At 48.0% G+C, this 21,723-nt stretch overlaps 2 protein-coding genes and 1 long non-coding RNA gene across 4 annotated transcripts; all 3 read left to right on the top strand.

Annotated features, from left to right (window-relative positions):
- Positions 1 to 301: 301 nt before the first annotated feature.
- LOC109759549 (sucrose synthase 1) lies at positions 302 to 5,714 on the top strand. 2 transcript variants are annotated; one of them, XM_020318370.4, is made up of 16 exons: positions 302 to 611; positions 1,438 to 1,548; positions 1,877 to 1,997; positions 2,075 to 2,226; positions 2,317 to 2,509; positions 2,640 to 2,758; positions 2,843 to 3,059; positions 3,143 to 3,238; positions 3,333 to 3,506; positions 3,587 to 3,703; positions 3,791 to 3,957; positions 4,045 to 4,269; positions 4,422 to 4,740; positions 4,843 to 5,087; positions 5,175 to 5,313; positions 5,410 to 5,714. In XM_020318370.4, the coding sequence occupies exons 2-16, from the start codon at positions 1,454 to 1,456 to the stop codon at positions 5,455 to 5,457; spliced, it is 2,427 nt and encodes an 808-aa protein (XP_020173959.1). In that variant the 5' UTR covers positions 302 to 611; positions 1,438 to 1,453; the 3' UTR covers positions 5,458 to 5,714. The 2 variants fall into 2 exon arrangements, with proteins under 2 accessions (XP_020173959.1, XP_073359434.1); XM_073503333.1 differs by having other exon boundaries at positions 563 to 669.
- Positions 5,715 to 13,051: 7,337 nt separating this feature from the next.
- LOC120968115 (uncharacterized) lies at positions 13,052 to 14,350 on the top strand. The gene has a single exon (XM_045231344.1). The coding sequence runs from the start codon at positions 13,052 to 13,054 to the stop codon at positions 14,348 to 14,350; it is 1,299 nt and encodes a 432-aa protein (XP_045087279.1).
- Positions 14,351 to 19,717: 5,367 nt separating this feature from the next.
- On the top strand, positions 19,718 to 21,510 carry LOC120969912 (uncharacterized). The gene is made up of 3 exons (XR_012190225.1): positions 19,718 to 21,069; positions 21,145 to 21,255; positions 21,354 to 21,510. It is a non-coding gene; the product is annotated as an uncharacterized lncRNA (long non-coding RNA).
- Positions 21,511 to 21,723: the final 213 nt, after the last annotated feature.

The raw sequence follows: 21,723 nt of genomic DNA, 5'->3' as shown, positions 1-21,723 counted from the left end.
TAGGGCCCCGCCCGTTAATGCCGGGTGAAGAAATCCCCTAGCTTTTTTTGCTTTTGTTCTACGACAGACAATCTCATTGCGTGTGCCGGTGACTGCGAGGTAAATTAGGCCCGTCGCCGTCAAATCCCCAATCTTTTTCCCTGCTCCCCACCTAATCCATATTGATATTTCAATAGGTTGAAAAAGAGAACCCATCCGCTCGGCTCTCCCCCATCCACTCCCTGAGTCCACTGCACCTGTACCTGTCCAAATCGATCGACCTGCAGCAGTTTATGCTCTCACGAAAAAAGCTTGCAGCTGTAGGGAAAAGCAGCCATCAGACGGCACAGCATATGCTAACTGGATCCCTGCGCAATTAGTGACACCATTAGATAGGTACTGCCAGTATTTTTCAATTGGAGCAGAGGAATAATTCGGTGTTATCCATTATGTCATGTCAGCTTGTGAGCTGAGGCGGCCCTACCAACACCAATACTCTAGCTAGCTAGCCACCACTCGGGGTTTGGGTTTAGCTCCGTCCCCTACTGCCTATTTATTTGTCCTCCTGGATCTTGCACAAACCCTCCTCCGTTTGGCCTCTCCCCTCCGCTGCCTGCACTGCTCCCCCATTGGTATGTCTGTCCGCGCCTCTGGTGTCAGCCACTTCTTTCCTTCGTTCCGTGAGCTCAGGTGTGCTTTTGCTTGGATTCGTAGCTAATCTCGCCGGAAATCTGGTAGTCACTCGCTTTGATCGCTACCAGTTTCTTGCTCCGCTGCTTTTTCCCCGGGGGTTTCTTGCACTTCTTGCGGTTCGTTTCTGGTGGGGCGTCACCTCAATCCCGCCCGGGTTCTTGCTGACGCGTTTTTCGGCTTCTCTGCTCCGAATCCCTCCTAGATTCCTCGCACGGTTTATGAGCGGACTCTTCCTCTTCTTTTCCCCAAATTTTTACTCCGAGCCAGTTGGAAAAGTTTAGTGAGAGCTCTCTCAAGGAGATTTTTGGTCAAGCGTAAGTTTTTGGTTAGCTTGGGATCTTGCCTGAGGAATGTGTCTCGGGTTTTGTCTGCCATTTTGCGGCCTTAGTCGCATCAATGATCTAAAAATAATCAGCAAACACGCTTGCTCAAGTTTGCCCCCTTTTTTTTTCTTTAGAAACATCTTCAGAGAACGACTGGTTTGGTGTGGAATCAGGAGTACTTGGTTAAGTTTGGCGCAAGATTAATGCTCGCTTTACCTTTCCGTTACTTTGATTTCTTCGATCTGTAAGATTTTACTAGTCTTGGTAAAATCTCTGAGTAGTCTTGATTTCCAGTTTTTTTTTTTTTTTTTTTTTTTTTTTTTTTGCGTCCTGCAGTAATATGAAGTGTTGATATCCTAGTGGCTGTTGACTTGTGGTTCTTGGGCAAGTAAATGTCCTGATTCTCCAAGGCTGACTGCTAAATCTTTACCTTGCTTTGCAGTTTTGTGTCCTGAGCCATGGCTGCCAAGCTGACTCGCCTCCACAGCCTCAGGGAGCGCCTTGGTGCCACCTTCTCCTCCCACCCCAATGAGCTCATTGCACTCTTTTCCAGGTGAGGATCTCAAAACATGTCTACCTGTATGTGAAACTAACCTCTGTTATGGATCCAAATCGTGTTGACATGGTGCAAGTTTCATTCTCATCTTTATTTAGTTTTTAGTACATCAAAATCAGCATTAGAAGGTGATGCATGCATATCTTTGGTACGTCATAGTCAGGACTAGAGGAATTTGGATCATGTTGAAATGTTGTTTGTTCTAAGCTAGACAAGACTTCAGTATAATCTGGTAGACAGGGTAGTGCTGCTTGCATAGTTCAGCTGTACGAAAAATATGAGGTGAAGCACTCTTTCTTTTTTCTGAAAATACCACTCTTCGCAGGTATGTTCACCAGGGCAAAGGCATGCTCCAGCGCCACCAGCTGCTCGCTGAGTTTGACGAACTGTTCGAATCCGACAAGGAGAAGTATGCACCCTTTGAAGACATCCTCCGTGCTGCACAGGTAACACCTGCGACTTAACTGCTCAATTGCCTGCCAGTTGAATTTTATTCTAATATCCTTCCTTGATATAAATGTAGGAAGCAATTGTGCTACCCCCATGGGTTGCACTTGCCATCAGGCCCAGGCCTGGTGTCTGGGACTACATTCGGGTGAATGTTAGTGAACTCGCTGTTGAAGAGCTGACTGTTTCTGAGTACTTGGCATTCAAGGAACAGCTTGTTGATGAGCAGTAAGTCCCAGGATGAAATCTTAACCAGTTGTAGGTGAATTTTACATTCTACTTGTAGTGAATAACCTTGTGTCTTTTTCTTGACAACAGTGCCAGCAGCAAGTTTGTGCTTGAGCTTGATTTTGAGCCTTTCAACGCCTCCTTCCCGCGCCCTTCCATGTCCAAGTCCATCGGAAACGGGGTGCAGTTCCTTAACCGTCACCTGTCTTCCAAGTTGTTCCAGGACAAGGAGAGCCTCTACCCACTGCTCAACTTCCTGAAAGCCCATAACTACAAGGGCACGGTAAGCTTCCAATACGTGGAACCAATCTTCTTGAATTCATAAATCACTTATGAACATGACATGCTAGAAAGAACCGCTTAATGATTTGATCCATGCCCTCTCGATAATGAAATGTCATTTTCAATTACAGACAATGATGTTGAACGACAGAATTCAGAGCCTTCGTGGCCTCCAGTCAGCCCTTAGGAAGGCAGAAGAGTATCTAGTTAGCATTCCTGAAGACACTCCCAGCTCTGAATTCAACCACAGGTTATTTTTATGCAACTTGCCCTTACCATGTAGCCAAGGTGAAAGTACTGCAAATGGAATAGCTGCTTACGGTTTGAATTGCAGGTTCCAAGAGCTTGGCTTGGAGAAGGGTTGGGGTGACACCGCAAAGCGTGTACATGACACCATCCATTTGCTTCTTGACCTTCTTGAGGCCCCTGATCCGGCCAGCTTGGAGAAGTTCCTTGGCACCATTCCGATGATGTTCAATGTTGTCATCCTGTCTCCACATGGATACTTTGCTCAATCCAATGTGTTGGGATACCCTGATACCGGTGGCCAGGTAAAGCTGCTTAAAATCAAATTTCTGTCAGCTACTACTTCTAAGCTTTCTGGTTCTGAATCTGCCATGGTACTGTTTTACAGGTTGTGTACATCTTAGATCAAGTCCGGGCTTTGGAGAATGAGATGCTTCTGAGGATTAAGCAACAAGGCCTTGACATAACTCCTAAGATCCTCATTGTATGTTTGTCATAACAATGTTGGATGTTGCAATTTCTATGACATTGTCAGTGTGCTGTTGGTAAATGTGCCCACCCAATTTTAATTTATGCAGGTCACCAGGTTGTTGCCTGATGCTGTTGGAACTACATGTGGCCAGCGCCTTGAGAAGGTTATTGGAACCGAGCACACTGACATTCTCCGTGTTCCATTTAGAACTGAGAATGGGATCCTCCGTAAGTGGATCTCGCGTTTTGATGTCTGGCCGTACCTGGAGACATACACCGAGGTAAATGTTTTGTTCGACAGAGCGTCCTACAGAGCTGAACATAGTATCTGTATTCTGAGATCATGCATGTTTTGTCACAGGATGTTGCAAACGAACTCATGAGAGAAATGCAGACCAAGCCTGATTTGATCATTGGCAACTACAGTGATGGTAACCTTGTGGCCACTCTACTTGCCCATAAATTGGGAGTTACCCAGGTCGGTCGGTTTTGTTGTACTGTATACATCAGTCTTGTATTTTTGATTAGCTAAATTACTTATGATTTCTCTTGTACATGAATACAGTGCACCATTGCCCATGCCTTGGAGAAAACCAAGTACCCCAACTCAGACATCTACTTGGACAAATTCGACAGCCAGTATCACTTTTCATGCCAGTTCACAGCTGACCTGATTGCCATGAACCACACTGATTTCATCATTACCAGCACATTCCAGGAAATTGCTGGAAGGTAAATCTCTATATTTTCAGTAGAAACATTGTTGGCTGTGACGGTACCAGAACGTTTATCTGATGCTTCCCTCTTTTGTTTTTGCAGCAAGGATAGCGTGGGCCAATATGAGTCTCACATTGCTTTCACCCTTCCTGATCTGTACCGGGTTGTCCATGGGATTGACGTGTTTGATCCTAAGTTCAACATCGTCTCCCCTGGAGCAGACATGACTGTCTACTTCCCGTACACTGAGACTGACAAGAGGCTCACCGCCTTCCACTCTGAAATTGAGGAGCTCCTGTACAGCGATGTTGAGAACGATGAACACAAGTGAGTACTCACCTCTATGTGATGTAATAACTAGCGCGTTTCACCTGGTTTACAGTAGTGACTTCAATGTTCCAAACACTTGCTTACTTTCTGCTGTATGGTATGCATGCCCTTTGATTCAAGCATAACCATTTTAAATTTGTTTTCTACAGGTTTGTGTTGAAGGACAGGAACAAGCCAATCATCTTTTCAATGGCTCGTCTTGACCGTGTGAAGAACATGACTGGCTTGGTTGAGATGTACGGCAAGAATGCACATCTGAAGGATTTGGCAAACCTTGTGATTGTTGCTGGTGACCATGGCAAGGAGTCCAAGGATAGGGAGGAGCAGGCCGAGTTCAAGAGGATGTACAGTCTCATTGAGGAGTACAAGCTGAAGGGCCATATCCGTTGGATCTCCGCTCAGATGAACCGTGTTCGCAATGGAGAGCTGTACCGCTACATCTGTGACACCAAGGGTGCATTTGTGCAGGTATACACCATGTCACTTAATATTCTTCTGTGATCAACATTTGAAAAAAATAAACAGCCTTGAGTTTGCACTGGACTAAACTCTTGTTTCAATTGTTTCTAGCCTGCATTCTATGAAGCGTTTGGCCTGACTGTCATTGAGGCCATGACATGTGGTTTGCCGACGATTGCGACATGCCACGGTGGCCCTGCTGAAATCATTGTGAACGGGGTGTCTGGTCTGCACATTGATCCTTACCACAGCGACAAGGCCGCAGATATCTTGGTCAACTTCTTTGAGAAGTGCAGCGAGGATCCAAGCTACTGGGACAAAATGTCTGAAGGAGGCCTGAAGAGAATTTATGAGAAGTATGGACTCTAATATTTTTGTCCTGCCAGATAGTTCTAAGTTCTGTCCCTGAACAAATATTGATCCTATAATTTCTGAATGATCAGGTACACCTGGAAGCTGTACTCCGAGAGGCTGATGACCCTGACCGGCGTGTATGGGTTCTGGAAGTATGTGAGCAACTTGGAGAGGCGTGAGACTCGCCGTTACCTTGAGATGTTCTACGCCCTGAAGTACCGCAGCCTGGTAAGTGTCATCTGACTGTCCGAGGGCAATGTATACCAGTGTCCACTTCATGACACTTGTCACTTATGATTTATGCGTTTTCCCTCTTGAATCCAGGCTGCTGCAGTTCCATTGGCAGTTGACGGCGAGAGCTCCGACAACTAGCGCGGTGCAATGGGGCATGAAGAGGCGCATTCAGCGGGAGGGTGAAGTGTCGGCTGCGTTATGATTTGTCTGTCTACCGTAGTTTTCATTTGGTCTGGTCGTGGAGTGTGTGCAATTTGATGTCTCCGGCACATTTGTGAGGTCCTGGGCAGTGCTTGCTGGTTCTTGCCAGCGGCATTTGTTGTTGCCTCTGAATAAACGCCTGCCCATATTGTTCATCTTTCATCAGAGTTCAATGCAATGTTTCGTCTTGGAAATTGAATGGTCGCCCCTTTTGTCATGAATGAACCTGACGGCCTCACTGTTGTGTGCTGCACTGTGGAGTTTCTCTGGAGAATAGTGCACCTCTTGGCAAAGACAGAACCAAATGCCAACATCCTATGCACAAGGCATAACTTTTTTGGCGACTGGCATAGCACACAAGTCGATTAGAAGTTCCGTTGGTAATGCACTGATAGCCAGTAAAATCTGACGGCGATGGAGATGGAAGGAACGCTGAAGTCTGAAGAGAGTTAATCAGTTACCTAGGGATGTCCGCGTCCAGCGGACAAATCGCACACTCGCCTCCGTCGTCTCCGGGCCGCGCCGACGCAAGCGCGCAGGCCGCTCGGGTTCCTGGCCTGCACCCCCGCTACCGGCGGCGTCTCCCGTCCTCATCGCCGCCAGAGACGGCAACGGCCACGGACGGAGGAAATGAATGAAGAGCCCCCTTCTGTTCTGTTCACCGTCAACAATAAACTTATTTTGCAAGGAGGAAATGAATGAAGAGCCCCCTTCTGTTCCTGCATGTAAAATCCACGGATACGGCCAATCATGCATCGTACAGCAACTCATCCTTCATGGTTGAGTACCCCGCCATCCTTCGTACTCTAGAAAAACAACATGACGTTTGAAAATAAGCTCAAAGGCATTTGAACGAACACCTGTCGGGCATGGTGTCGGCCATGGACGTCGTCGACAAGGGGCGGAGAGGAGTACCTGGCCGCGGACTGGTCCTGGGTGGACGACGCCATCGTGAAAGGCGAGCGGGCGCTTCGGTGCTGTGGCGGCCAGAGAGGTAGAATGTCGACGTCAGAGGAGGAGGATGCTGATGCAAAGCAAGGGGGACATGGGGTGGAGTGGAAGAGAATGGGACAGTGAGGGGGATTTGAGTGGGCCAGGGGTCTCCGAATCCTATGTGGCGGTGGTCCGAACTCCCTTAAAACCCCCGCCATTTTGTCTCTGGTTTGCGAAAAAAAAACGTCCGGACCGGCGAGCGGACCGATACAGGATAGTGTTGGGTGACCAAACATGTCAGGACTGCATGGTCTAAACGGTTGCGGTGGTTTGAGGTCGATGAAGCAGATGCTCTTAAGCCGCTGCTGGCTAGCATCATAATGGCTTCGCGTTAGGGTGCGTCGATATTAAGCATCTAAATTTTGCTATCCTCGCGCTTATTTCTAAGATCATTGGGGTTGATAAAATTCTGAATTCCGACCAATAGCTCTCATCAACGTTCTTTTTAAGCTAGTAGTGAAATACTAAGCGCTTAGGCTTGTCTCTATTACTGCTAAAACTGTCGACACATCTCGAACGACCTTTATTAAGGGTCGGATTATTTTCGAAGAGGTTCCTTGTCTTAATGAAATCGCGCATAAGCTCAAAAGGATGATAATGCTTGCGATTATCCTTAAACTAGACTTTGAGAAAACAAGGTTAGTTGGTCATTCCTATCTGAGGTCTTGCACCGTCAAGAGTTTGTACGGAGTATTGCAAATCGTCTCGGAAGGACAGACTACGATCAGTAAAATTACTAAGCTCCTGGCTGTGAGCCTCCTGGTGAATCGAGGGTGGTTGGCAGTTAGATGGGCTCTGCCGGTACGTGTATGCACCGTTGGGTTTGGCTTTTGGGCCCACTAGCGTGTACCGAAGGCAATTTCAACGCGCCGATGCATTTGGTCCCATGTGTTGGTTTGGGTTGAAACAGACAAAAACACCGATCTAAATTTATGTCCACGCGGACATGAGACGGCCGCGGCGCGCGTCTGCTCGGTGTCCCCTCGGGCCCGCGTGTCAGCCGCCCAACCATTGTTGGAAATATGCCAGGCAGTAATATTGTATTATTATATTTTTGTTAAGTGTAATGATAGTTCTAAAACAACATTGAATATCTATTTCTAATAGAATCTAATCTAATACAACTTAGGTACTAAACCCATGCCCATTAGGCAGTCGCTGTGATCTTTGAAAGAGTGGACATGTTTCCTATTATAAGTTGGTCCAACTTTCACTCCTTAAGCGGTACGAGACTAAACTGGTTGAAGTGCGATCTCTCGCACGAGCATGACTTGAACACACTATCTACATGGAAAATATTGATGCGCACTTTACCACTACACAATGAAATCGATTGTATCTTAGAGCATCTCCAGCCGCGCCTCCAACACGGGCCACTCTTTCCGACAATTTTTTTGCGCCGGCGCCCAAAAATCGGCCCAGTCGCGCCCCAGGAACCCGTTTTTCGCCGGTTTGGGCCGAAATTGGCGTCGACCGACCCAGGCCGAACCCGGCGCGCTGGGGAGCGCCTGGGGGCGCGGGGGAACGCGATTTTGGCGCGAACGAGGATGGGCCCGCCGAGTCAGCGAGACGCCGCTTCGTCGTCCTCATCGCCTCGGTTCCCGCACGAATCAATGCAAACGCTGGCCAAGGCTGCCGCACCAGTCAGCCCCCGTTGATGCCTCATGGGCGGCGCAGTGAAGGCGCCACCAACGCGCGTCCCGCTCGCTCCCGCCACGCGTCGCCCAGCATGCAGCATCTCGCCGCCCCGCTGCGGCTATAAAAGGCGACCTCCCCGACGGCGAACATCACAGCTCCCAGCCCCCCTCGCATCCGCTGCACAAAGCAACACTCTCCCCCCTTCCCGCCGACGAGCAAATGGCCGAGAGGTTTCCAGGCGACAGCGCAGCGGCGAACGGCTTCGGCCGCTGCCATCTCCAAGAGCCGGAGGCACGCCTCCTCTACGAGGCCGAGTATCCGGCGCCCCAGGACATGCGTGTACCGGGGGCGTGGAGGCTAATCGTCGCCGACGTCCCGGTGCCACCGGTGCCCGAAGGGGCGGCACGACGGGCCGAGATCGCCCGCTTCCGCTCGTCCCTGACGGAGGAGCAGCGGAACGAGCCGAGGTACGCCGCCGACAGCGAAACGCTGTGGACGATATACTTCGAGCGCCGCCGCCAAGAGCAGACCGCCTCCGTCAACGGCATCATCCCCCGCGGCCGCCTCAACACCGACGGGCGGCGCGAGTGGTGGGGCGTGCCAGGCCGCACCCTCGAGGCCGTCCTCGATCACATCGAGACCGGCAACGTGCCGCGCCTCGAGTACCCGCCGCGGCCGTCCTTCTCTCGCAGCTGTGGCAGCTCCTGGACGCCACGGCGAATGGAGCCGGGGACGTCCTCGTCGTCGGGCTCCGGCTCGCTCTCCTCCGGCTCGCCGGCGCTCCGCCCCGTCAAGCCAGAGCCGGTGGAGACGCCGCTCCGGCGCCGCACCCGCAGCGGCGCCCTCGTCATCAACGAGGGTGCCCGGCCCTCCCAACGCTCCCTTCGCCTGGTCCGGCCGAAACCCTAAAATGGGCGAGGGAAGACTACGTCCGCGAGCAGGTGCGCCGCCAGCGCCGGGCATATGCGGAGGTCCAGGCCCGATGCCGCGGGCGCGAGGAGGGCGGCGTCATCGTCCTCGACAGCGACGAGGAGGACGAGGCCGGGCCGTCTAGCGCCCCACTGCGCGTCGGCGACCCTGGCCAGGGGTGCAGCAGGGACGGCGGCGGCACCGGCGAGGCGCGCGACGACGATGACAACGACAGCGACGACTGCACCAGCTTCTACAGGCTTCTCGGCATATGGATGGCGGGCGGTGGACGCGGGCGCAGTGGTTAGGCGTAGTTTGGTGTAGTAGTAGGCGTAGTTTGCATGTTTTTATGTTTTTCGTACAAATTTCAATGAAATTTCGCCGAGTTCGTGCTAAATTGCTGAATTTGCAATAATTTAGTACGGAATATCGCCGAGCCCGCGGCGACCTGTGGGCCAACGACCGGAAACGGAGTCACCCCACACGCCAATCTAACGCCAGTTTGCCTCCAGGTGACTCTTTTTCAGCACCTGGGGGACCGAATGGGTGAAGATGCTCTTAAAGCCATGCAACTCATGCATCGGCCATCGCCGGCTCGGTAATCAACTCATGCATCGCCGGCGGCCGGTAAGAACATCAACTACGCATTAAGACGGCGACGGAAATTAGAGTTTGAGCCACGCTCGTCAGTGCATTTCACATACATGGCCGCAGCTGCTCGTCGCCCTACTCTCGCCTGAGCGACCGGCCTGCGCCGTCGAGTCCCATTTGCGCGGAGGACAGCCCTGCAGGCAACCGTGAAAACATGCGCCACAGAAATCTGATTTTTTGTCCAAAAGGACCCTCTACCGAGATGAATTAACAAAAAGGACTACCTGTGGATCAATTTGACAAAAAAGACCCCCTCAGCGGTGGCGGCAGCCGCGGCGGCAGCCGCGGCGGGCGACACGTGGCACCTGCCGCCACGCCACGAGGCGGCGGGCCCTGCCGCCACCGCAGGAGGCGGCCACCCAGCCGAACAGGAATCCCAACTACTCACCGTGCCGCGACGAAACGGGGCGGGCCAGGTGGGCCCTGCCGCCACCGTGGGAGGCGGCCGCCCCTGGCGCTGTCCCTGGCTGGCCGACAGCTGCTGCTGCGCGCGGGCCGAGGCACGGGCCCTGCCGCCACTGCTGCTGGCGGCATCTTTCCTGCACGCGCGACAGCTGACGGCGCTGATTCCGACGCAGACAACCCTCATTCCCACGCGCGGGAATCTGTGAACTTTGACCCTTAGTGCCGACACTCAGCGGTGCTCTGCACTGGTTGCTTTGGCGATGCTGCTGCCCGGGAATCACTCCGGTTTTTTCTTCTTTTGCCTCAGCGGATTTGACGGCACTGCGGGAATCACTCACACGATGTGGGAACCTGTTGTGCCGACACTACAGGGATGCTCTTCCTTTTATATAGTATGCGTATTCTCCGTGCGCAAGCACACTCTTGCCTCCTCTTCTACTCTCTGCGTGCAAGAACAGAGAGAAAGCAAAACTGACTAGGCACTTTCACTCGTGATTTAGGGCGATTTAGAGTTGGATTTTGAATATGCTGAAGTTGAAGAAAAGATAGACGAAGGTAAGATCTATCCATTTTTGTTGGTTTCGTTCGCATGCATGAAGTTTGTACTCTTTTTTGTTTAGTTCATAACTATGTGTTCTCTGTTGTGTTAGGTATTATTTTATTATTTTTTGGAGTCATTTAGAGCTTCAGGAGTAGGATTTGTGTAGCGAAGTGAACTACGAAGTTGAAGATTAAGGTATGAGCTTTGCAATACATTGATTTATTTGTGCATGCAGGGTGGTAATTAGTTCGTCTTTTAGCTTGTTATTAGCTATGCGATGGTAGTGCTTAGAGGTTAGAAATAATTTCAGACGACAGATGTAGCATTTACACTATTTTTTAGAAGAGTAGGTTGAAGATGTTGTATTAATGTTAGGTGCGTCCATTAGTATTGACATGCGGGAAATCTTAATACGGTAATTAAGAAAAAATTATACTGTAATTGTTCATTTCATGTGGTATGTTTATTAATAAGTCTATAGTTAGGAAACCGTAGGTCTACTTTGTTATGTCGCAATAATCTAAATTTTATATGTTAAGATTAGGTGCTAATGTACTTAATGATGTATGTAATTAGGTAAAATAATTCATCTTAGTAGCAAACAAGGAGGAGATGACGTGATTGAAGAAATTGTGTATCCATCTTCGTTGTCCCTTTTGAGGTGATGACCACATACATGCAAGTGCTATTTTCATACTTTTGATAGCAGGAAGAAAAATCCGTGTGTAATATTGATTTTCATGTGATAATAGGTTGACTCCGTTCATATAGCACTGGTGACGGATATTTATTGGAACTATTTTGACGCTTAATTGCATTCGCAAGCACATCCATATTGGAGCTAAGTTATAAAATGACGCCGTAATTTTGATAACATTTTTTGTATTGATGTACTATTGTGAATAATGTGCATGCCGCTGCAAATATTATTATTTGTAAATAAATGATTGTTATCGTATGATATGAAAAAATTATATAAAGCCGGAAGAAATTAAATGTTTTACTCATATGATATTAAAATGTTATTATCGTACTATTATGTTTAGTGGTTGTTTGGATAGCGAGTAATTACCATCGGTTTTGTCATAACCTGTTGTAAGAAAATTAGTTTTTACTAATAGTTGTTTTTCCAAAAGCTCAGTTTTTGCATGTTACGAGGATCAGTTTAGGATATTTTTGGGGTAGTTGGAGAAAAGCAAACAGAGTTTTAGTTTGTGACGCTCGTAGACGAGTTAGAGAAAAAAAAGATCTCTAAATACCCATTAACCAAACAACCCCGGAAAGTCTAAGCAAATGATTCTAAAAACAAAATGAATATTTGTAACGAAAATACGATTATTATTTTAGTCGTCTGATATGTAAATGTTGTCATCGTACTACCATTAAATGTTCAGTTACTAATTGTTTGAAATGTAAACATGTATTTTGGTTAGGTACTATGGAAAATTTAGTAGTGTACTATGGAAACGTCTTACGGGACGGTCCTTTCGGGGTGGATGTGTCCTTGTGCGAGTCGACTACAGTTGTAGTTAGAGACATGGTGAACGTGGGTTACGCAGCTGTCAGAAGGCGCATCCGAGCGGTGTTTGGCCCAGGGATGCAGGGGAAAAAATGACAATAGAGGCCTTCGTCGCTGACGGAGCAAATGATGGGACAGCTGCCCGTTGGGGTTTGCGGCCTGTCACAGGTGATCAGTCGTGGGGGTCGTACATGAGGTTTGCAAGCAATCCCAATAACCCAGTGTTTGGTCAGCCGATGGTGTATGTGGACTTCATTTCAGTCACTGATGTTGCCGGATGCAGTAGCAGGGGCGGTGAGGTCGAGTTGGCCATCACATCAGCCCCTAGCATCGGCCCATCGGAACCGATGGGAGACCAGCCTGTGTATGACACGTGATATTGGTATGCGGCCGTTGACATGAGTGAACACGTGGAGGGATTGCCGGAGGCGCTCGATGATGACGATCACCCTTCCGCATCTTCTGAGTCAAGCGAAGAAGAAGATGTTCCTCCCCAGAGGGCGGTCGCGGCGTCACTGCAACCTGGGTTTTTACAGGATATGAGCATCACAAATGAATTTCACTCTGTTTCTGGCCTAGAAGCGGGGAGCCTGGAGGTTGGGCAGGTTTTCCCAGACAAGAAGTCTGCTTACCAAGCAATTAATAGGTATGCAATCGCCCTCCACCGCCAGCAAAAAGTGTAGCAGTTTGATAAAAAAGAGTTGAAGGTCATATGCATCCACACCGCGAAAGGTTGCTGCGGAAGAGCTCTCGCTAGACTGAAGCCTTGGGTATGTCAGTCATGGCATATCACAAAAATAGTGCAGCATAGCTGTGAGCAAACTGGGACTCTTTCAAATCACTGCAATGTGACGGCAAGATATGTGGCACAGGTGATGGAAACGATTGTGCAGGGAAGTCTCAACATTAGTGTTAGGGCTTTGCAAAAAGATGCAGAAGATCAGATTGGCTTCCCTGTCAGCTACAGCAAGGCTATGCGTGCGAAGGAAAATATATTCAAAAACTTGTATGGAACCTATGAGGAGGCCTATTCTTATGCCCCCAGAATGCTTCATCAGATAGCAAGTGCTAATAGGGGGACTCAAGTTTGGCGGAGAGAACGTCAGAACCCAAAGAACCCGGGTGAGCTAATCCTGGACCGCTTATTCTGGGCATTCGCCCAGACTATACAAGCCTTCAGGCACTGTCGCCCGGTATTATCAGCTGATGGTACCTTTCTCATTGAAAAGTACAAGGGCACACTATTGGTGGCGATTGCAGCAGATGCAAATAATCAGCTTCTTCCTATTGCATACGCACTGGTCGAGAGCGAGAACAAAGATAGCTGGTTGTGGTTCCTGAGCTGCGTGAAGATGGGTGTCGTGAAAGAGCGTTTAGGTGTTTGCATCATCTCTGATCGCAACACAGGATTATTAAGTGCTCTCGACATAATTAAGGAGTCGTCAGAAGAGTGGGGGTGGCCGGATCTAGAGGGAAGGTCGTGCATGCGGCATTTGGCAGCAAACTTTTACTCCAAATTCAAGAATAAGGATTGGTTCAAGTTATTCAAGAGGATGTGCATGCAGAAAACTGAAGCCAAAATGAATGCCATCTGGGCAGGTATCAATGGTGAGATCGAGCGCGCGGCCTTGCTGCAGAGAGAAGACGGGAGGGTTCGAAGGACGGCCATAAATTTGAGCCAGTGGATCGGCGAGAATTGCCCTGATTTGTACAAGTGGGCGCAGGCTCACGACACCGGGGCTCGGTATGGAATAATGACCAGCAACATGTCAGAGGTGTACAATGGTGTTCTTAAAGGGGTGAGAGCCTTGCCTATCACAGCCCTAATTGAAGAAACTTGGAACCGGACCCTGTCATACTTTGCAGACAGGGTTACCGTGGCTAAAGCACAAGTTGAATTGAACAAGCCATGGTCCGAGAAGATGCAAAGACATCTGGTCGAGAAAGCAAAGAAGTCCCAAAGCCATGGCTGCAGGAAAGTGGACGCACTTAGGAATAAGTGGGAGGTCAATGTGCGAGCCAAGTACGTTAAGGGTCACCACAGAGGATCAAAAAAGCAAGCTGTCACCCTCGGCCCAACGTCCTGTGAGTGCACGTGTAACAAGCCCAAGCTTGAGGGCTGCCCTTGTAGTCATGTGCTCCGGGCGGCTGCAGATCAAAAAAATCAGTGTTGAGCCATACATATCACCGTACTTCAACATGTACAATCTGTACAACACTTGGAACGGTGAGTTCTGGGCCTGGGGCATTGATATGAACTACAAAATGATGTCGCTAGATGGGCTGAAATGGGTTCCGAACGCCGACTTGATGAGAACCGCCAAGGGACGATGTCAGTCTAGGCGTCATCGCAATGACATGGACCATAGCCAGATGGGAGAACCAAGGCGATGCCGCGTTTGTAGGTGTCCTGGAGATTCACGTAGGGAATGCCCGTATCGAGCGAACAACACCGCATGATGTTGATTTATCTGTACTCGCTATGTCTACTTATATTTGTATTATACTTTTATTAATTTAAATTGAATATGTTTGTGTTGGAAATATGCCCTAGAGGCAATAATAAAATGGTTATTATTATATTTCCTTGTTCATGATAATTGTCTATTGTTCATGCTATAATTGTGTTATCCGGAAATCGTAATACATGTGTGAATACATAGACCACAACATGTCCCTAGTGAGCCTCTAGTTGACTAGCTCGTTGATCAACAGATAGTCATGGTTTCCTGACTATGGACATTGGATGTCATTGATAACGGGATCACATCATTAGGAGAATGATGTGATGGACAAGACCCAATCCTAAGCATAGCACAAGATCGTGTAGTTCGTTTGCTAGAGCTTTTCCAAATGTCAAGTATCATTTCCTTAGACCATGAGATTGTGCAACTCCCGGATACGATAGGAGTGCTTTGGGTGTGCCAAACGTCACAACGTAACTGGGTGGCTATAAAGGTGGCTACTCATTTAAATCCGAGAATAATGGTTGTTCTATTTATATGAGAGATATATTTTCTGGTCATGCCCCGCTGGTTAATGGTTTATTCTTAATGAATCTCGAATGTAGTGTTACACATATTCATAGTGTGAGTACCAAAAGATGTAAGGTTGATAATGATAGTCCCACATACTTGTGGCACTGCCGTCTTGGTCACATTGGTGTCAAGCGCAGAAGAAGCTCCATGCTGATGGACTTTTAGAGTCTCTTGATTACGAATCATTTGACACGTGCGAACCATGCCTCATGGGTAAGATGACCAAGACTCCGTTCTCCGGAACAATGCAGCGAGCAACCAACTTATTGGAAATCATACATACTGATGTGTGCGGTCCAATGAGTGTTGAGGCTCGCGTTGGCTATCGTTATGTTCTCACTCTCACTGATGACTTGAGTAGATATGGGTATGTCTACCTAATGAAACACAAGTCTGAGAACTTTGAAAAGTTCAAGGAATTTCAGAGTGCGGTTGAGAATCAACGTGACAGGGAAATAAAATTCTTACGATCAGATCGTGGAGGGGAATATTTGAGTCACGAATTTGGCACACACTTAAGGAAATGTGGAATAGTTTCACAACTCACGCCGCCTGGAACACCTCAGTGAAATGGTGTGTCCTAACGTCGTAATCGCACTCTATTGGATATGGTGCGATCTATGATGTCTCTTACCGATCTACCGCTCTCATTTTGGGGCTATGCTTTAGAGACTGCCGCATTCACTTTAAATAGGGCTCCGTCGAAATCCGTTGAGACGACACCGTATGAATTATGGTTTGGGAAGAAACCTAAGCTGTCGTTTCCAAAAGTTTGGGGATGTGATGCTTATGTCAAGAAACTTCAACCTGAAAAGCTCGAACCCAAGTCGGAAAAATGCGTCTTCATAGGATACCCTAAGGAAACCATTGGGTATACCTTCTACCTCAGATTCGAAGGCAAGATCTTTGTTGCCAAGAATGGGTCCTTTCTGGAGAAAGAGTTTCTCTCGAAAGAAGTAAGTGGGAGGAAAGTGGAACTTGATGAAGTACTACCTCTTGAACCGGAAAGTAGCGCAGCTCAGGAAGATGTTCCTGTGGTGCCTGCACTGACTAGAGAGGAAGCTAATGATGATGATCAAGGTACTTCGGATCAAGTTACTACTGAACTTCGTAGGTCCACGAGGACACGTTCCACACCAGAGTGGTATGGCAACCCTGTCCTGGAAATCATGTTGTTAGACAACGGTGGACCTTCAAACTATGAAGAAGCAATGGCAGGCCCAGATTCCGACAAATGGCTAGAAGCCATGAAATCCGAGATAGGATCCATGCATGAAAACGAAGTATGGACTTTGACTGACTTGCCCGATGATCGGCAAGCCATAGAAAATAAATGGATCTTTAAGAAGAAGACATACGCAGATGGTAATGTGACCATCTATAAGGCTCGACTTGTCGCTAAGGGTTATCGACAAGTTCAAGGGGTTGACTGCGATGAGACTTTCTCACCCGTAGCGAAGCTGAAGTCCGTCCAAATCATGTTAGCAATTGCCGCATTCTATGATTATGAGATATGGCAAATGGACGTCAAAACGGCATTCCTTAACGGCTTTCTTAAGGAAGAATTGTATATGATGCAGCCGGAAGGTTTTGTCGATCCTAAGAATGCTAACAAGATATGCAAGCTCCAGCGCTCCATCTATGGGCTGGTGCAAGCATCTCGGAGTTGGAACATTCGATTTGATGAGATGATCAAAGCGTTTGGGTTTACACAGACTTATAGAGAAGCCTGTGTTTACAAGAAAGTGAGTGGGAGCTCTGTAGCATTTCTCATATTATATGTGGATGACATACTATTGATGGGAAATGATATAGAATTATTGGGAAGCATAAAGGCCTACTTGAACAAGTGTTTTTCAATGAAGGACCTTGGAGAAGCTGCTTATATATTAGACATCAAGATCTATAGAGATAGATCAAGACGCCTCATTGGTCTTTCACAAAGTACGTACCTTGACAAGATATTGAAGAAGTTCAATATGGATCAGTCCAAGAAGGGGTTCTTGCCTGTATTGCAAGGTGTGCAATTGAGCACGGATCAATGCCCGACCACGGCAGAAGATAGAGAAAAGATGAGTGTCGTCCCCTATGCCTCGGCCATAGGGTCTATTATGTATGCCATGTTGTGTACCAGACCTGATGTAAACCTTGCCGTAAGTTTGGTAGGAAGGTACCAAAGTAATCCCGGCATGGAACACTGGACAGCGGTCAAGAATATCCTGAAGTACCTGAAGAGGACTAAGGATATGTTTCTCGTTTATGGAGGTGACGAAGAGCTCGTCATAAAGGGTTACGTCGATGCTAGCTTCCACACAGATCTGGATGACTCTAAGTCACAAACCGGATACGTGTATATTTTGAATGGTGGGGCAGTAAGCTGGTGCAGTTGCAAGCAAAGCGTTGTGGCGGGATCTACATGTGAAGCGGAATACATGGCGGCCTCAGAGGCAGCACAAGAAGCAATCTGGGTGAAGGAGTTCATTACCGACCTAGGAGTTATTCCCAATGCGTCGGGCCCGATGACTCTCTTCTGTGACAACACTGGAGCTATTGCCCTTGCCAATGAGCCCAGGTTTCACAGGAAGACCAGGCATATCAAGCGTCGCTTCAACTCTATTCGTGAAAATGTTCAAAATGGAGACATAGATATTTGTAAAGTACATACGGACCTGAATGTAGCAGATCCGTTGACTAAACCTCTCCCTAGAGCAAAACATGATCAACACCAGAACTCTATGGGTGTTCGATTCATCACAATGTAACTAGATTATTGACTCTAGTGCAAGTGGGAGACTATTGGAAATATGCCCTAGAGGCAATAATAAAATGGTTATTATTATATTTCCTTATTCATGATAATTGTCTATTGTTCATGCTATAATTGTGTTATCCGGAAATCGTAATACTTGTGTGAATACATAGACCACAACATGTCCCTAGTGAGCCTCTAGTTGACTAGCTTGTTGATCAACAGATAGTCATGGTTTCCTGACTATGGACATTGGATGCCATTGATAACGGGATCACATCATTAGGAGAATGATGTGATGGACAAGACCCAATCCTAAGCATAGTACAAGATCGTGTAGTTCGTTTGCTAGAGCTTTTCCAAATGTCAAGTATCATTTCCTTAGACCATGAGATTGTGCAACTCCCGGATACCATAGGAGTGCTTTGGGTGTGCCAAACGTCACAACGTAACTGGGTGGCTATAAAGGTGCACTACGGGTATCTCCGAAAGTGTCTGTTGGGTTGGCACGAATCGAGACTGGGATTTGTCACTCTGTATGACGGAGAGGTATCTCTGGGCCCACTCGGTAATGCATCGTCATAATGAGCTCAATGTGACCAAGTGTTTGGTCACGGGATCATGCATTACGGTACGAGTAAAGTGACTTGCCGATAACGAGATTGAACAAGGTATTGGGATACCGACGATCGAATCTCGGGCAAGTAACGTACCGATTGACAAAGGGAACTGCATACGGGATTGATTGAATCCTCGACATCGTGGTTCATCCGATGAGATCATCGTGGAACATGTGGGAGCCAACATGGGTATCCAGATCCTGCTGTTGGTTATTGACCGCAGAGTCGTCTCGGTCATGTCTGCATGTCGCCCGAACCCGTAGGGTCTACACACTTAAGGTTCGGTGACGCTAGGGTTGTAGAGATATTAGTATGCGGAAATCCGAAAGTTGTTCGGAGTCCCGGATGAGATCCCGGACGTCATGATGAGTTCCGGAATGCTCCGGAGGTGAAGAATTGAATATAGGAAGTCCAGTTTCGGCCACCGGTAAAGTTTCGGGGGTCACCGATATTGTACCGGGACCACCGGAAGGGTCCCGGGGGGTCCATCGGGTGGGGCCACCTATCCCGGAGGGCCCCATGGGCTGAAGTGGCAGGGGAACCAGCCCCTGTTGGGCTGGTGCGCCCCCCTTGGGCCTTCCCCTGCGCCTAGGGTTGGAAACCCTAGGGGTGGGGGCGCCCCACTTGGCTTGGGGGGCAAGCCACCCCCTTGGCCGCCGCCCCCCCTTGGAGATTGGATCTCCAAGGGACGGCGCCCCCCCAGGGGCCCTATATAAAGAGGGGGGAGGGAGGGCAGCCGCACCCAAGCCCCTGACACCTCCCTCTCCCTCCCGTGACACCTCTCCCTCTCGCTGAGCTTGGCGAAGCCCTGCCGAGATCCCCGCTGCTTCCACCACCACGCCGTCGTGCTGCTGGATCTCCATCAACCTCTCCCTCCCCCTTGCTGGATCAAGGAGGAGACTTCTTCCCCAACTGTACGTGTGTTGAACGCGGAGGTGCCGTCCGTTCGGCGCTCGGTCATCGGTGATTTGGATCACGACGAGTACGACTCCATCAACCCCGTTCACTTGAACGCTTCCGCTCGCGATCTACAAGGGTATGTAGATGCACTCTTTTCCCTCTCGTTGCTAGAAGACTCCATAGAATGTTCTTGGTGATGCGTAGAATTTTTTTAATTTCTGCAACGATCTCCAACAGTTTGTATTATTAAATCTCTTTGTGTTATTGTATTTATATTTATTTTAAATTGAATCTCTTTGTATTATTGTGTTATTGTATTTATATTTATTTTAAATTGAATCTCTTTGTATTATTGAATCTCTTTGTGTTTTTTTGTATGTTTGTGTGCAGGTTATGGCTGAAGTGCCGCGGCTTTTGGAGGGGCCCCATGACGCCGGCCACCGTTGCCACCTATTTTTGAACCCAAATAAAGAACATGATTATCGGAGTTTCAGACTTCGAACCGTAAAGAAAACCTGCCCAATACACAATTATTTCATTCCTCGCCTTGACGCTTATGGACTACATGCTTTTGCTAGGCTCACATCAAGCGAAGACCCATCCCAGTTACGTTCGGACCCATCCCTTTTGAGATCCCTCGTTGACCGGTGGAGACCTGAAACCCACACCTTTCACTTTCGTTTTGGGGAGCTTGCACCTACACTGAAAGATGTTTCTATGATCCTTGCTCTACAAATTAGAGGTGAGCCGTTAGTCTCTCGACGAGTGTCTAAAACTTGGACACAAAATATATCAGACCGTCTTGGGATGACAATGCCAGAATCACAATGTACTGGTGGCCCTCGTGGCATCCCACTCCCCTGGCTTCATGATAACTTTCTTAATTTTTCTAGCTTCGCTGATTCTGAGACGAGGAAAAGACATCTGTTTGCGTATTTGTTGTGGCTCCTCGGGGTTATGTTTCCAAATTCACACGGGGACGTACTTCTCCCTGGTCTCATCTACATTGTGGAGAAGATGGTAGATGAACCTTTACCCGAGCAGCCAAAATACAGCTTCGGTTCTGCCATTCTATCTCATACATATAGAGGCTTGTGTGATGCCACACAAAAAACTTCCTTCGCAAAAAAAGCTCCGTTACTTTGTGTCCCCTACGAGTTTCTACAGTTGTGGTCCTGGGAATACCTCCCTGTAGGACGACCTCGTATAATAAATCCCATACACCCATACGACTATAGCGAGGGCAGCTGTGTAACTATGGCCAGCAGGTGGACAAAGGCACGGAAACATTGGTCTCCAAGTATTGCGAAAAATTGTTACCCTATATACCACCAGCAGTTTGAGGCACTTGATGAGTCTGTAGTCACATGGAACCCATGGACCCAGGAGCATGTACAGATGGTCTTTGATATACGACCCATCACAGCAGGCATGTTGACCGATAGTGCATTCTGGCTGACTCGCTGCTACTTATTGTTCATGTGGTGTGTTGAGCCTTACAACCCAGAGCGTGTCATGAGATAGTTCGGTCTGTATCAGGAGATTCCACCACCTTTTCCAAGATGTACGGATGAGGAAACCCATAAGTAAGATGTGACCTCCCTAAATAGTTAGTGTCCTTTTTAATTTACTAAACTCACACTTTGTTACATAATTTACAGGCTAACCAATATGGGCCACGGTTGGAGTCTTTACGATTGGAGGGAACGCAAGATTCAATGGGTACAGAAGTGGGAAAATGAAGCGCTAGCAGATATAGTGTATCAACTTAGGTACATTTTATTTACATTATTTTATTACGATGACCATACGATGCGTGAATATGCTTTGCTTTCATCACAACGGTTGATGTTATTATATAATTTTGCAGACCGTACGATGGAAGTACAGCTCAAGCGTACAAGCAGTGGTACTACATCAGCACGCGTACAAGCCTGGCCGGTCAACCAGCTACGATACCAACAAATCTCACGCACGAGGAGCAGATGCAGCGACCTGTTGAGCTGCATGCAGCTTACTATAATGACCGGATGGTAATCACTAGTAATTTTTTCAGGTCCATCATTTCATAATCATTTCAACCAAATAATGACCAAATATTTTTCCAGCTTCAAACTGCCAACGACATAGGGCAGATGGCGACGGGAAGCATGCCGCCCAGGGGACAAGCTGTCAAGTCATTCAATAAACGTTTTAAAGAATACGTGCTAACAAAGTTGAGATGTGGTAGAGGCGACGAC

The sequence above is a fragment of the Aegilops tauschii genome, chromosome 7 (genome assembly GCF_002575655.3).
Source record: "Aegilops tauschii subsp. strangulata cultivar AL8/78 chromosome 7, Aet v6.0, whole genome shotgun sequence".
Taxonomy (NCBI): Eukaryota; Viridiplantae; Streptophyta; class Magnoliopsida; order Poales; family Poaceae; genus Aegilops; species Aegilops tauschii.
The sequence above is the reverse complement of the archived record's forward strand: the minus strand, read 5'-3'. Positions and strand labels throughout refer to the sequence as shown.

Bases quoted from the DNA above. Each gene is read 5' to 3' on its own strand.
- LOC120968115 (XM_045231344.1), top strand. From the start codon at position 13,052: ATGGAAACGATTGTGCAGGGAAGTCTCAACATTAGTGTTAGGGCTTTG.
- LOC109759549 (XM_020318370.4), top strand. From the start codon at position 1,454: ATGGCTGCCAAGCTGACTCGCCTCCACAGCCTCAGGGAGCGCCTTGGT. The intron at 3,507-3,586 runs GTAAATGTTTTG...GTTTTGTCACAG, and splicing joins ACCTGGAGACATACACCGAG to GATGTTGCAAACGAACTCAT. The intron at 3,704-3,790 runs GTCGGTCGGTTT...ACATGAATACAG, and splicing joins ATAAATTGGGAGTTACCCAG to TGCACCATTGCCCATGCCTT.